The following is a 16,297-nucleotide window of genomic DNA, read 5'->3' as shown; positions in this document are numbered from 1 at the left end:
GTGCACTTAGTTGCTCAGTCGTGTCTGACTCTTTGCGACCCTACAGACTGTAGCCCACCAGGTTCCTCTGTCCATGAGATTTTCCCAGTCAAGAATACTGGAGTGGGTTCCCATTTCCTTTTCCAATGCAATGAAGTACCATGTCATGGTAAAAGAAAAAGACTATTTCCATCAACAGATTTAGGATGATTTCCAGCTTATTCTTGGAGAAGGAAATCGACGTGAGTCTGAGTGAACTCCGGGAGTTGGTGATGCACAGGGAGGCCTGGCGTGCTGCGATTCATGGGTTTGCAAAGAGTCGGACACGACTGAGCGACTGAACTGAACTGAACTGAAAGGGATATAATTATACCGAACCCACAGGACTGTTATGTAGAATAAGTGAGTTAGTATGTGTAAATGAAATAGTGTACAGATAACACTGTGTTGGACAGTTATTGTATACCCCACGCCCAGCCCCTTGAAAGAGACTATGAAAGCCAGCGCCTCCCTACACCTAGCGGGGGATTCAGAGCGGCGACCACAGAGGTGTGAAAACCTCCGGGCTTACTAGAAGGAACACACCCTGAGAGCCGCGGTGTGACGCACTTCCGGCCTTTGTAGTTTATCATTATCCAGGCTGCGGTTGTCAAGGATTCAGAGGTGGTGCCAAGGCTGCCCGGTGAGCTTCGGAGTCGGGCTACCGCAGGGCCTTTGAAAAGTCCGGACTGTGCGCTGTGACTCTGGACTGGGTGTGGGGAGGAAGCAGCGGGTCTTCTTCGCCAGGGCTTGGCTGGAAAGATGAAGGCAGAGGAGGTTGCCCCGAAACCTGGAAGGGCCTTGTTAGTTGAAAGTCAGCGTCCGCGCCCCCACCCCCATTCCCTTCGTCTGTTCCTGAGCCCTTCAAACAGTCGGTACTAGCACCAGTGTCCTTCGGAACTCTCTTTCCCCGCATCCAAGGATAAGATTAGGTTCCGATAGCCAGAATGGTTTGTATTTTCCCACGGGTGCCATTCTCTACTGGGGGCTTATTTTAAACAATGAGCACGATGGTTTTATAACATTGCCACAGCCTCTTTTAGTCTGATTCACTCAAGAATGTATAGGCTTTTGCCAACTGTTGATTTTAAAAAAACAAAATCACGAATATTTAAATGGCACTTACGTGTCCGCCAGCACTGTTCAAAGCACTTTCCCAATATTAAGTTAGTTACTTCTAATAACTTTATGAGGTAGACACTAGTAGTATGTTACTTCCCCTCCCCCCCCCTTTTTTTTAAGGTCCAGGAAGAAAATGAAGTTGAGTAACTTGCCCCGGGTTCCACAGCTGGTAATGGGATGTAGTCACGATTCAGATCCAGGGAGTCTGACTTCAGAGTCCATTTTCTTAAACCCTTTGCCGTGCTGACTCAGCTCTTTTTTTCTGTATTAGCTTTATTGTAAGGGAAGTGAGTTCCCTTATTTGAATATGGTCCTGCCGCTTTTACACTTTAGTAATCCTGAACTTCTAGTTAGGATTTAAGTTTAGAGAGAGGAATATATTTGAGGACGTGTGCCGTCTGAAAACCTGATGAAACAGCCATTTCATTTGTGTGTGTACACCTGTTTTCCCACCCACTCGCTGGTGTTGCGCTTTGATCAGTAGAAAAGATGACAGAGAAGAGGGAAATTGATCTTAGTGAAACTGAGTCAAGATTTGAAACACCATATACCAGAATAGCACCAGGTGGCGCTAGTGGTAAAGACCCTGCCTGCCAATGCAGGAGACATTAGAGACGCGGGTTGGATCCTTGGGTTGAAAAGATGACCTGGGGAGGGCGTGGCAACCCACTCCAGCAGTCTTTCCTGGAGAACCCCATGGACAAGGAACCTGGCAGGCTGCAATCCGTAGGGTCGCAAAGAGTCAGACACACTGAAGTTAGCATCCGCGCATATCAGAAATGGTTTTCTATTGGCAGAGCTCAAAGCTTCAGTTGCATTGAACAGAAAAACTTTGACTTGAAACCAAGATGAGTAGGTAGCAAATAGGGAAAATATATTTTTCAGGGGCCTGAAAAGTTGACTAAACAAGTGGTTGTTTATTCCTTTGAACCCAATCTTGGTTAATTGAGTAATTTGTACCCTAAAACTTTCTCACCCTAGAACAAGCTCAGCAGACCTGGTTCATGCTACCATCATCTTGCCCCTGGATTATTACTTTAGCTTCTCTTCCTGCTTCTGCTTTTCCCCATAGTCTCTTGTAGCAGCAGCCAGTTATGTTTTAATATTAAAACTGAGTAAAATTTTATCACCCCTCTTGCTTGAAACTTTCAGTAGCTTTACTTGTCTCTTAGAGTACAAGGCAGAACCCTTATAATGGCTTTTCATGATCTGTTGGTAACCTGACTTCATCTCCTGTTCCTGTCTTGTTTGCCTTCTCTCTACTAGCCACATTAGTTAACTCACTGTTCCTTGAAAAATGCATACATGCTCCTGCCTCCAAGAACTCAGTGTTCCCATGCATGCAACAGTCTTTTTCCAGATAGTTCCATGATTTGCTCCTCACTTCCTTCAGGTCTTTGCTCAAATAATAGTTTATCAACAAGGCCTTCCTTGACTAACCCACATAAAATAGAAACCTTTCTTCCCTCTTACTATATCCTTTACATTTATTGTTCTGCATAGGATTTATCACTACTTAACATACATTTAATTATCATCTGGCTCCTCTGACCCCCTTTTGTCCTCCTGTCCCCTTCTTCCCCCTACATAGAGAAGAGATAGTGGTATAGTGATTGAGAATATGAATTCTAAAGGTTTTCTGGGTTTGAATTGCAGCCTCACCACTACCTACCTGTGACGCTTTGGGTGAATGACATAGACTCTTTATGCCTCAGTTTTCTTATCTGCAATATGGGGTTAATAATAGTACCTTAACTCATGGCTGCTTTGTGGAGTAATTGAGTTAATTTATGTAAAGCATCTAAAATGGTGCCTGGTACATTAAAAGCACTATAAATATCAATTATTATTATAAGACTGTAAATTCCTTGAAGTGAAAACTATTTTTGTTTGTAGCCCAGAAGAGTACCTGGAATATGGTAGGCTCTGAGTAAATATTTGCTAAATGAATGAATTGGTGTATGAAAAGTTCAACAGAAAAAGATAATGTGGTAGTCAGAGTGGTGGTGAGTTGGGGAAACATGAACTCAGGGACCTTATCTTTTGAGTAGAAACTGTCTCCACTCTTCCTGAGGTGGTCTATAGAAGTCAAGCAAGCCAAAGGTGTTAGAAATTTGTGAAGGGATAATGTTCACAGGTTACCCAGAAGGATGCTGTCTCATACCAATGTGCTTTTTTTTTTTCCCTTTGATGACTATAACCAGTAATGGCAATATGAATTTAACTTTTTCTTTTAGTTGTAGTATGATCAATGTTTACTAACAACTTAAATAATCTCTCCTTAGTTTTTTAAATTTTGTGATGCCTGCCAATACTTATGAATGATGTAGGGTTATTTCTACAGTGAATTACAGTAATTTTACTTAAAATTAGAACAGAAATGTTTAAAACACTATAGGTATAATCCATCTGTGGGTCATGTAATCTATATAGTGGGTTATGACCAGGGTTTTTTGTTTTTTCATTTTACAAAATAGGTTTTTGAAAATAAGAGTATATATCACGTAAGGTAAGTATACATGGTATTTTGTAAAAGAAAACAATTATTTCCATTTTTGTGTTGTGTATATCACACATGCACAAACATGTACTCATATGTACATGTATGTGTGTTCTGGGTCACCATATACAATATTTCTTACTAAAGGCCCTGGTCAAAAAAGTTTGAAAGCCTATGCCCAAAAAAGGTGCTTGGAAATCAATAGGTCACATAATTAGTTTTCTTTCAGAAAATTGCCTTAATTACTGTCCTGATTAAGATTGTTCATAAGTGGTCATGGACATTTGTCTCTTTTGTAAAAAAATATTTACATTTACTTCCCTGTTCCAGGTCTTAGTTTCAGCACACATGATCTTTGACCTTTGTTTCAGCATGCAGGATCTTTAGATGTGTCATGTGGAATCTAGTTTTCCAACCAGGAATCAAACCCAGGCCCCGTGCATTGGGAGAGTGGAGTCTTAGTCACTGGAGCACCACTGGAAATTCCGCCACTGGAAATTCTGACATTTGTCTCTTTATTAGCACTTATTTTACATACAGGTGCCCACTCTCCATCCTTGAGGAGCTTCAAAGAGAAACAGTTTCCAAGAAATTAAAAGGCAAAAAAGAGCTAAAATTCTGTATTTTAAAAATATTAAAACTAATATTTTCTTCATTTTACTATCTAAGACCACTCCAGTTGACTACTTTTTGATTCTTTTGCCATTGTGTTTAGATCACTAGGATATTCATTTAATCTTTCAATAAAATTTATAAGAAAAAATATTTGAAAATTTTATAAGAAAAATAGTAATAGTGGTAATTTTTTTAAAAAGATTATTTATTTATGGCTGCTCTGGTCTTCACTGCTGCATGCAAGCTTTCTCTAACAGTGAGTGAGGGGGCTGGTCCGTAGCTGTGGTGCTCAAGCTTCTCAGTTCTATAGTTTCTCTTTTTTGCAGAGAAATGGGCTTCAGTATTTGTGGCGCTTGGGCTCCATAGTTGTTGCTCGTGGGCTCTAGATCACAGGCTCAGTAGTTGTGGCCCCTGGGCTTAGTTGCTGCACAGAATGTGGGGTCTTTCTGGACCTGGGATTGAACCTATGTCCCCTGCACTGGCAGGCAAATTCTTTGCCGCTGAACCACCAGAGAAGCCCCACAGTCATGGTAATTTAGAATGCTTTGCTGCTGCTGCTAAGTCGCTTCAGTCCTGTCCAACTCTGTGCGACCCCATAGACGGAGTTTACCAAACTGCCTGCTTTTTTGTGTTCTTTATCTGTGCTCTTATTTAATTTCTATATCAACCTAGAAAGTTAGACAAGGTTGGCTTTAGGATTCCTATGTTACTGATTAAGTAGACTAAAGCACAAAAGGTGAAGCCCAAGACTGTGGAGGGGGTACCTGGGGATCAGTCTCAATTCCAGGTTTCCCCGCTCCAAGCAGACATCTCTTTCCTCCACAACTAACTTGCTTCAAGGGATTCAGCTGCTTTTCCCCAGGCAAATTTTTTTTGTTCCTCATTCTATTTATTTATCTTCTTTACTTTCCCTCCCTCCTCCTTTTTCTTTCCTTTTTCTCCTTGATTCTTAGTGTCTTCTGTGACATCTTCGAACTAAAGTGTTTGTATACCTCTGTTCAACTAAAAACTGCCTGAGTCTAGTATCTTGCCATTCAAATGGAAACCCAGTATACTCAAATGATTTATTTGAGCTGATTCATTCAGGATGATCAAACAGTTCCTTCAGTAAAATTCAGGGAGGGGGCATTGTTTTGTTTTTGTGTCCCTTCCTATCTTACTTTCACCAGTATTTGCATAATCATCATTATTATTAATCATGCATTCATGTTCTTCATTAGAGTTACTGATTTGGGTATAAATACTTCCAGTGCCTACCAGCAAAAAGGATTTTCTTCATTTTTTTCCCTGCAAATTATTTTTTAGATTTTGGAATTTCCAGAAGAAAAGTGCAAGAGGGAATATTAGATTCTTTTTCTGAATAGCCACAGCCTTGGCCCTTCAGACTCCAGAGATGCTCAAGGGACTTCTAGCAGTGAAAGTAAAAGAGGAAAAAGGGGACCACACAAGAATGGTCCAAGAATCTGGCCTGTCAAGAGATAACCCTCATACCAGAGAGATCTTTCGTAGACGCTTCAGACAGTTCTGCTACCAGGAGACACCGGGGCCCCGAGAGGCTCTTCAAAGACTCCAGGAGCTCTGCCATCAGTGGCTGAGACCGGAGATGCACACCAAAGAGCAGATCCTAGAGCTGCTGGTGCTGGAGCAGTTTCTAACCATCCTGCCCGAGGAGCTCCAGGCCTGGGTGAGAGAGCACCGCCCAGTGAGTGGAGAAGAGGCGGTAATTGTGCTGGAGGATTTGGAGAGAGAGCTGGATGAACCAAGAGAGCAGGTGGGAAGAAGGGAGAACAAGGATTTGTGCTTGTATGGTGAAGCATGGGGTTTCAGTGCAGTGAGAGAAAGAGGAGGAAAAGATGGATTTCTTTATACCTGACTTGATCAGGTATACTAGACTCTTTAATCTCTCTACCTTTTCTCTTTGCCAGTTTCTTGATCCATCTTTTCCTATCCATTGATCCTGAGAAGGCCTTGCAGTGTCTTCTCTGATATTTGGTTCCCAATTGTCCTTAATTTTTGCCAGGTCCCAGCCCGTGATCATGAACAAAAGGAGCTTATGAAGGAGAAAGCAGCTCTAGGAACAGCCCAGGAGTCATCAGGCAGCCAGCTCCAAACCTTGGAAGAGCGGCCTCAGTGGAACTTGCGAGGGGTGTGCCCGATTCAGGAGATTGGTGAGGATTAGAATTTGCTTAGGAAGCCTAAGTCATTCCCCGAAAGGTCATCAACTCAGCGCGTTTACTTGGTGTCTACTGTGGGCCAGGCACTGTGCTGGGTACTGGAGAAAATAGTGATGAGCAACGTAGACATGGTCCTTGCCCTTAGGGAGTTTACATTCTGGGGAGAGGTAGACAATAAACAGGCAGTTGTGATACAGGGCACTTCTCACTGAAGCCCAGGTATAATTGTTAAGAGTGGGGAAGTAAATAGAAAACATGGTTGCTTGTCCCCTTCCACCCACTCTCCTGACCAGTATTTTTCTTTCTTTGGGAACACAACATTCATGTAATCCATGTATTATTTCAGACAATGAGACTGGAACTTGGAATGTGGAGTTAGCCCCAAAGAGGGAGCTGTCTGAAGAAGAAAAGTCTCTTGTGGAGGCACCTGACAAACTGAATGGTGATACTATTCCAGGGCCTGAATATGGAGAGACCTGTGACCATGAAGGTAGATTTGAGAGGCAACGGGGAAGCTCTTCAGGGGAAAGACCCTATATCTGTAGTGAATGTGGGAAAAGCTTCACCCAGAATTCCATCCTTATCGAGCACCAGAGAACACACACGGGCGAGAAGCCCTATGAGTGTGATGAGTGTGGGCGGGCCTTCAGCCAGCGATCAGGCCTGTTCCAGCACCAGAGACTCCACACTGGGGAAAAGCGCTACCAGTGCAGCGTTTGTGGCAAAGCCTTTAGCCAGAATGCTGGGCTTTTTCATCATCTCAGGATCCACACAGGAGAAAAGCCTTACCAGTGCAATCAGTGCAGTAAGAGCTTTAGTCGACGTTCTGTCCTCATTAAGCATCAGAGAATTCACACTGGAGAAAGACCTTATAAATGTGACGAATGTGGCAAGAACTTCATCTACCACTGCAACCTCATCCAACATCGGAAAGTCCACCCCATGGCTGAATCCAGCTAGCTCCTTGGAACAGGTAGGGCAGCGTTTCCTGATGCCAGACCACTAGGCAAGGAAGCCAGAGTCCTGGTTCTTACTTTATCCCTGAGAGAACAATAGTATTAATAATTTAATCCTCTAGTAATAGGAAGCTCCAGAGAAAGCCAGTGAAAATGTCCTGATTTTTATGCTGAGAGAAGCATAATATCTTAAATGCAGCTGTCAAAGTCTCTTTGGTCAGTGACATCCATAACTTTGCAACACTGACTATTATCGTATTGATTTCATAATTTCACATATATCTGTCCAAAAAATTTTCTAGATATGCTTCAGGAAAACTTTATCCTAGTTTTTTAAAACTTATTTTAAGTCTTAAAAATTATATGCAACCTGAAAAAAGATTATATGCAACCTGAATACAAAAAGTCAAAGGTAGTATTTAAAAATTAATTTAAAAATAATTTCAGTAAAATCTATAATGTAAACTATTAGATTAGTTTCTATTTGCATAAGATAGGAAAATTTGCCTTTTAACCTACAAAAGGGGGCACTTGGATCTTTCCATACACAAAAGGCTTCTCCCTATAGAGGTTTAGAAATTCAGCCTTCAGTTAAAAACCAAGAAATTGACAAAACCATATATTATTACTAGCTCAGTATCTACTCATAACAAATATTGCTCATGATTTTAAATTTTACAAAGACTAAGATACTTAGCTTAAAAATCTAATATCTCACTTAAGATCTTTTTGTGAAAATATAGGCCTAACTGTATTTTTCCTGTGACTTTTGAGCATTTTGGGGTTTTTCTTTATTTAGCCTTTTGTTAAGGAAAATTTCAGACATATACAAAAATAGAGAGAAAAGTATGATCAGTCTTCCACGCTGATTGCTTTTTATAGCCTCTGTGCTTCTCACTGCTATTTATTGATTATTACCAAAGTCATACATTAAAAAACTCCTTTCCCTTAACACTGAGTGTTACGAAGCTTATACTAAGGCCAGGAGACAAAGAAGTGGAATATCTATGGTGATAACAATCTGGATTGGAATATCATCTACACAAGCAGGTAACTTAAGAGTAATAGAACACAATAAGGGACCTCAATGTCATTTCTGCATGCCCTTATTTAACAGATTCGGATACAGAAGCTCTAGAAGTGACTGTGTAACATCACACAGCTAGTTAATGCAGCTGGAACTAGAACCCTCTCTCCTTATTCTTAGTGCAGTGCTCTTTCTGCTAAGCCATCGGAAGCATTGTATTGCCATATGCAACTTAGAGCACTTACGAGGCATTACAATTTTGCTTTTTAGCTCAACAAATCTGCCCGTTTGTTTGTTTCAATAGACGCACAGCCTATTTAATTTACAATGGAGTTCCAAGAAAGATTCCTCCCATTTATATCTCATTTGAGGCATTTTATTTATTTTTGTAATGAGTGATTATTTTTAACTTTAAATTTTAATTTACTTAGAAGGAGTTTTTACAAAAGATAATTCATTCCGCACCTGGTTCTAGTAGCAAAACAACATTAAAAAAGGTCCCTATCTTTCTCCTTGTAGGTAGTCATTTAACTAGTTTCTTACTACTTTTCAGGGTTTCTTTATGTAAATACAAGAAAATATGAATATATAATTTTATTCCCTTGATTACGCAGAATGATAGCATACTATTCACACCCTTCTACATCTTTTTGTTTTCATGAAATAGTGTAATCTTCAGATATTTCTACCTTATAACAGAAAGCTTCCTTATTCTGTTTACAAGTTGGTGATATATCATTTGTTGGTGCTCCGTAGTTCAACGTACTCCTATAGACGAAAAATTGCCATTTCAAAATGTTATATATTATTTTATTCTTTTCCCTAGTTTGGTCCAAGTCAAACTCTTTCTGTTTAAAAGCTAACAACCTCCACATGAGCTTGAAAACAGGATTTGGATGACAAGAATTACACATAATGCTTATGTGGAGAAATGAAGTGATAGGTGATGTTTTTGATTTCATGTATTTTGTTCTGTTATATATTCTTAAACCTAACATTTCAAACTGTTAGTGTCACTACCTGTGACTAATTGTAGGTATTATCAACAATCTTAAAAGAAAAAAAACTTAAATTTCCTCAAGAGTATATAGTTTATTGTATCTTGAGGTTTAAATTATATCCAATAGAAATACATAGGGATTTTAGGATGAAGTTAAAGAAAATATAGTAGGATAAGTTTGCAATAAAATCAACTTCTCAAGTTAAATATATACTCCATATAGTGATATAATAGGCTTCTCAGGTGGCTCAGTGGTAAAGAATCCACAGAGCTATTGCAGGAGCCACAGGAAATGTGGGCTCGATTCCTGGATGAGGAAGTGGCAACCCACTCCAGTATTCTTGCTTTGATAATCCCATGGACGCAGGAGCTACAGTCCATGGGATTGCAAAGAGATGGACACGACTAAGCAATTGAGCACATAGTGATATAGTATATATACTATTATAATCTGAGTTCATAAGTATTTTAAATGCTTCTCCAATAAGCAGAAGCAGCATGTTTGGATAATTCAATTATATCAGCTTTTAAAATATTTAAAATATGAACAGATTAGGATTTTAGAGGAATTATTTCTAATGAACTGAGTTTTTACATTTGCAATTGAAGGTTGAATGTTTGATTTGTTCTGTGCTTGTTTTTTGTTTTGTTTATAGCTTTTCAAAAATTCTTAATTTTCTCAACAGCTGGTAAAACACCAAGAAACAAAATATGTTATATATGCTGTAGAGACAGATGTACTCTTAGAATGCAATGATGGTTCACGCAATTAAAATGACTTACAGTTCACCAAACTAACTTTCCTTGTTTTCTGATACTGATTGTACTAATGCTTTTATGCTAATTCTTTTATCTAGGATCCACATTCCTCATTATTTGAGAAATAATATTTGACTTAATCTGTAGGCAATGGAGTCGCAAAGAGTTGGACATGACTTAGCGACTGAGCATGGACACAGTGACATGAAGACCTTGGCTGTTTCTGTGATTATTCCAGTCTTCCAGACCGGAAGTTCTTAGTTGTCTCTTTACATTTCTAAACTTCCCTCACTTCTCTCTTTTCCCATCCTGGCTCCCTTTACTCAACCTGTGAAGTCTCTAGTGTTGAACTCGTTTCAAATGTTCCCTGGACCAGTATCCATCCCTCCCTGTGCCCTTGAAAAGTCTAATCTGAAAGAGATTTTTGGTTTTATGTTTGAGCAAGGTGTAAGAAATTCAGTTTTATGATTGAGCAAGGTATAAGAAATATTGATTCAAATCCAATTAAATAGGCTTATTGGTTCTTGAAGGATAGTCCAGCACCCCTTTGAGCAGTTAGGACAGTGGACAATACATCAAGAAATGGCTCAGTGGGATGTCTTTGGTGGTCCAGTGGTTGACTCTGCTTCCACTGCAGGGAGCATGGTTCTGTCCCTGGTCAGGGAACTAGGATCCTGCATGCCTTAGGTGCAACCAAAAAAGAAGAGGAAGAAATGGCTAAGTATCTTGCAATGAAAACCTACCTAGAGTTGTGGATAGAGCCCTGAAGATTCTTTCACTATAATTTTGAGTTGAAGTTCAGGACCCTAGGAGAATCAAGACTCTGTCCATATTTTTATATTTGGAAATGATTCCTATTTTCTGTATCTGAAAATGCTTTCCTTTAAAAAAAAAAGTAACTTCTAGTAAAAGTTGTTCTTATATTTTCCTAGTAAGACAAGTTATTTCTGAAGAGATTCTAAATAAAAGTATACCTAAGGTCAGAATTTTGTAAAATATGAAGATTTTCTGTTTTAGAATTTTGAATTATAAAATATATGCCAACATATGTGGGTCATTGGTTAAATATTGAGTTAATAATTGAGAGAAATGTAGATTCTTTGCAGAGGGAGATGGAGGATAGAAGAAAGTGTTTTTGGCCGAAGGACTAGGGTGAGGTAAGACTCCAATTTAAGACATGTTCAAGAGGCAGGGGGTTTCCAGTTTGTCTGGGTCACAGAGTTCCTGCAGGGAAGTGCAGGAGTGGGAGATTGTAGGTGGGGGCCAGACTGAGGGCCTTGAACACTTTTCTAATGCATTGAGTCTTTGTTTGATAGGCAGTGTAGAATCATCAAAGGCATAGTAGGAGCTTTTCAGTATATAGTCAGAGAACGCATACATGCATACAAGTTGCTTGAGTTGTGTCCGACTCTTTGTGACCCCCATGAACCATAGTCCATCAGCGCCCTCTCTCTGTGGGATTCTCCGGGCAAGAATACTGGAGTGGGTTGCCATTCTCTGATTCTCCTATTCTAAGAATCAAAAAATACTGAGATTTGAAAAGAAATTTTGGAGTTTATCTCATTTTATACCTACTTGAGAAAAGTGAAACCCAAGTGGTTAAATAGTTATGGTGATCTGTTTTTTAGCCACATTAAAAAAATGTGAACAAAGATCAATATGAATTATATGTAGTTTCATGAACACTTCTTGGCTTTTTGGCTAAGATCAAGTGGTGGCTCAGACGGAAAGCGTCTATCTACAATGTGGGAGACCTGGGTTTGATCCCTGAGTCAGGAAGTTCCCTGGAGCAGGAAATGGCAACCCACTCCAGTACTCTTGCCTAGAAAATCTCATGGACGGAGGAGCCTAGTGTCCATGGGGTCGCAAAGAGTTGGACAGGACTAAGCAACTTCACTTTCACTTTTCATGAACACTTAGACTTGGAGCCCTGAGACACATTTTAGGCATCAGCAAAAAAAAAAAAAAAAAGATGAAAAGAGGAAAAGGATGGCCAAAATTTGAGAATATAAAAAGGAATCAGAAGGCAAAATCAGACCCTAAATCTCTGGCCAACAATGGTGTCCAAAGAGAAAAAAATAAAAAGATAGATGCAGAGACATCTTTACAAAGTGATGTTCTTCATCCTCACAGTATGTATTAGAAATCCCTCCATCTCAGTTGTTTCAAGTTGTCTTAGGTACTAGTGTCTCAAGCAGTGGTAATCTCTGCCTTTGGTTCTCATTTATTTTAATAATGTCCATAAAAAGGAGAACTGGGAGAAGAACACAGTCTGTAAATTACCCTGTGATGTTTTTAGGTCTCTGGACCCACATTCAGATTTCCATGCTAGCTACCTTAGCTCTGTGATGAAGTCACTGTTTCTAGGTGTCTACCTGTGTTACAATCACCTGGGCTGTTTGAAGTGCAGTTGCCCGGCCCCACCCCAGACGGACAAAATCAGTGATTAGGTTACTCAGAGGGACTCAAGTATTCCAAGAATTAAAACAGTGGAGGGCAAGCCGTCCTCTGCCCTTTTTGTTGTCGCTCTTTCCGTAGGTGGGTGTTGATTATTGCTTCTGACCCTGGGAACCGAGTGAAGGTAACTGACAGTTGGTATCTTAAGAGACTTCAGTAGAGCGATCCTAAGGGCCGGAAGCTCAGAGGACCCGGTGCGAAGGGAACCTAGGGCTACACAGCATCCGGTGGGAGTGGCCAGGTAGCCTCATTGGGGTAGAAAGATACAAGCCCAGATTGAGTGGCTCCTGGACACCAGAGATCAAACGAACCCTCGTCGACTTGCCTGCCTGAGCGATTAGGAGGACGCCTCTGAGAACGCACTTTGATAGCTCAGTTGGTAAAGAATCCGCCCGCAATGCGGGAGACGTGGATTCGATCCCTGGGTTGGGAAGATCCTTGTAGAAGGGAAAGGCTACCCACTCCAGTACTCTGGCCTGGAGAATTCCATGGACAGTCCATGGGGTTGCAAAGAGTTGGACACGACTGAGCAGCTTTCACTTTCACTTTCTGAGCACGCAAAGTCGGGTCAGTTGCCAGTTCAGTTCAGTTCAGTCGCTCAGTCATGTCCGACTCTTTGCGACCCCATGAATCACGGCATGCCAGGCCTCCCTGTCCATCACCGACTCCCGGAGTTCAGTCAAATTCACGTCCATTGAGTCGGTGATGCCATCCAGCCATCTTATCCTCTGTCGTCCCCTTCTCCTCCTGCCCCCAATCACTCCCACCATCAGAATCGTCTCCAATGAGTCAACTCTTCGCATGAGGTGGCCAAAATATTGAAGTTTCAGCTTTAGCATCAATCCTTCCAATGAACACCCAGGACTGATCTCCTTTAGGATGGACTGGTTGGATCTCCTTGCAGTCCAAGGGACTCTCAAGAGTCTTCTCCAACACCACAGTTCAAAAGCATCAATTCTTCGGTGCTCAGCTTTCTTCACAGTCCAACTCTCACATCCATACATGACCACCGGAAAAACCATAGCCCTGACTAGACGGACCTTTGTTGGCAAAGTAATGTCTCTGCTTTTCAGTATTCTCTCTAGGTTGGTCATAACTTTCCTTCCAAGGAGTAAGTGTCTTTTAATTTCATGGCTGCAGTCACCATCTGCAGTGATTTTGGAGCCCCCAAAATAAAGTCAGCCACTGTTTCCACTGTTTCCCTATCTATTTCCCATGAAGTGATGGGACCAGATGCCATGATCTTAGTTTTCTGAATGTTAAGCTTTAAGCCAACTTTTCCACTTTCCTGTTTCACTTTCATTAAGAGGCTTTTTTAGTTCCTCTTCACTTTCTGCCATAAGGGTGGTGTCATCTGCATATCCGAGGATATTGATATTTCTCCTGGCAATCCTGATTCCAGCTTGTGCTTCTTTCAGCCCAGCATTTCTCATGATGTACTTTGCATATAAGTTAAATAAGCAGGGGTGACAATATACAGCCTTGATGTACTCCTTTTCCTATTTGGAACCAGTCTGTTATTCCATGTCCAGTTCTAACTGTTGCTTCCTGATCTGCATATAGGTTTCTCAAGAGGCAGGTCAGGTGGTCTGGTATTCCCATCTCTCTCAGAATTGTCCATATTATGATCCACACAGTCAAAGGCTTTGGTGTCATCAATAAAGCAGAAATAGATGTTTTTCTCGAACTCTCTTGCTTTTTCCATGATCCAGCAGATGTTGGCAATTTAATCTCTGGTTCTTCTGCCTTTTCTAAAACCAGCTTGAACATCTGGAAGTTCACGGTTCACATATTGCTGAAGCCTGGCTTGGAGAATTTTGAGCATTACTTTACTAGCATGTGAGATGAGTACAATTGGGCGGTAGTTTGAGCATTCTTTGGCATTGCCTTTCTTTGGGATTGGAATGAAAACAGACCTTTTCCAGTCCTGTGGCCACTGCTGAGTTTTCCAAATTTGCTGACGTATTGAGTGCAGCACTTTCACAGCATCATCTTTCAGGATTTGAAATAGCTCCACGAGAATTCCATCACTACCACTAGCTTTGTTCGTAGTGATGCTTTCTAAGGCCCACTTGACTTCAAAGTCCAGGATGTCTGGCTCTAGGTGAGTGATCACACCATCGTGATTATCTTGGTCATGAAGCTCTTTTTTGTGCAGTTCTTCTGTGTATTCTTGCCACCTCTTCTTAACATCTTCTGCTTCTGTTAGGTCCATACCATTTCTGTCCTTTATCGAGCCCATCTTTGCATGAAATGTTCCCTTGGTATATTTAATTTTCTTGAAGAGATCTCTAGTCTTTCCTGTTCTGTTCTTTTTCTCTATTTCTTTGCATTGATCGCTGACAAAGGCTTTCTTATCTCTTCTTGCTATTCTTTGGAACTCTGCATTCAGATGCTTATATCTTTCCTTTTCTCCTTTGCTTTTCGCTTTTCTTCTTTTCACAGCTATTTGTAAGGCCTCCTTAGACAGCCATTTTGCTTTTTTGCATTTCTTTTCCATGGGGATGGTCTTGATCCCTGTCTCCTGTACAATGTCATGAACCTCCGTCCATAGTTCATCAGGCACTCTGTCTATCAGATCTAGTCCCTTAAATCTATTTCTCTCTTCCACTGTATAATCATAAGGGGTTTGATTTAGGTCTTACCTGAATGGTCTAGTGGTTTTCCCCACTTTCTTCAATTTAAGTCTGAATTTGGCAATAAGGAGTTCATGATCTGAGCCACAGTCAGTGCCCGGTCTTGTTTTTGCTGACTGTATAGAGCTTCTCCATCTTTGGCTGCAAGGAATATAATCAATCTGATTTCAGTGTTGACCATCTGGTGATGCCCATGTGTAGGGTCTTCTCTTGTGTTGTTGGAAGAGGGTGTTTGCTATGACCAGTGTGTTCTCTTGGCAAAACTCTATTAGCCTTTGCCCTGCTTCATTCTGTACTCCAAGGCCAAATTTGCCTGTTACTCCAGGTGTTTCTTGACTTCCTACTTTTGCATTCCAGTCCCCTATAATGAAAACGACATCTTTTTTAGGTGTTAGTTCTAAAAGGTCTGATAGGTCTTCATAGAACCGTTCAACTTCAGCTTCTTCAGTGTTACTGGTTGGGGCATAGGCTTGGATTACCGTGATATTGAATGGTTTGTCTTGGTAATGAACAGAGATCATTCTGTCGTTTTTGAGATTGCATCCAAGTACTGCATTTCAGACTCTTTTGTTGACCGTGATGGCTACTCCACTTCTTCTAAGGGATTCCTGCCCACAGTAGTAGATATAATGGTGAAGGTCAAGAGAGGTGGCCATGAAGAGATACACCTCTTCCAGGGTAAGGAGCAGCGGCTGTGCTTTGCTGGAGCAGCCGTGAGAGATACCCCACGTCCAAGGTAAGAGAAACCCAAGTGAGATGGTAGGTATTGTGAGAGGGCATCAGAAGGCAGACACATAATCCATATTCACAGAAAACTGAAACCATAATCACAGAAAACTAGCCAATCTGATCACACACACACCACAGCCTTGTCTAACTCAATGGCTTAGCATGCCATGTGGGGCCACCCAAGATGGATGGGTCATGGTGGAGAGGTCTGACAGAATGTGGTCTACTGGAGAAGGGAATGGCAAACCACTGAAGTATTCTTGCCTTGAGAACCCCATGAACAGTGTGAAAAGGCAAAATGATA

The 16,297-nt window shown here is 41.0% G+C and overlaps 1 protein-coding gene across 1 annotated transcript; it reads left to right on the top strand.

The window, feature by feature from the left end:
* ZSCAN23 (zinc finger and SCAN domain containing 23) lies at positions 616–7,576 on the top strand. Its single transcript, XM_018038531.1, has 4 exons — positions 616–661; positions 5,561–6,026; positions 6,276–6,423; positions 6,776–7,576. Exons 2-4 carry the CDS (start codon positions 5,649–5,651, stop codon positions 7,387–7,389), a joined length of 1,140 nt encoding a protein of 379 aa, XP_017894020.1. The 5' UTR covers positions 616–661; positions 5,561–5,648; the 3' UTR covers positions 7,390–7,576.

The sequence above is a fragment of the Capra hircus genome, chromosome 23, assembly GCF_001704415.2.
Source record: "Capra hircus breed San Clemente chromosome 23, ASM170441v1, whole genome shotgun sequence".
NCBI classification, from domain to species: domain Eukaryota; kingdom Metazoa; phylum Chordata; class Mammalia; order Artiodactyla; family Bovidae; genus Capra; species Capra hircus.
Note: the sequence above shows the minus strand (reverse complement) of the source record. Positions and strands in the feature narration are given on the sequence as shown.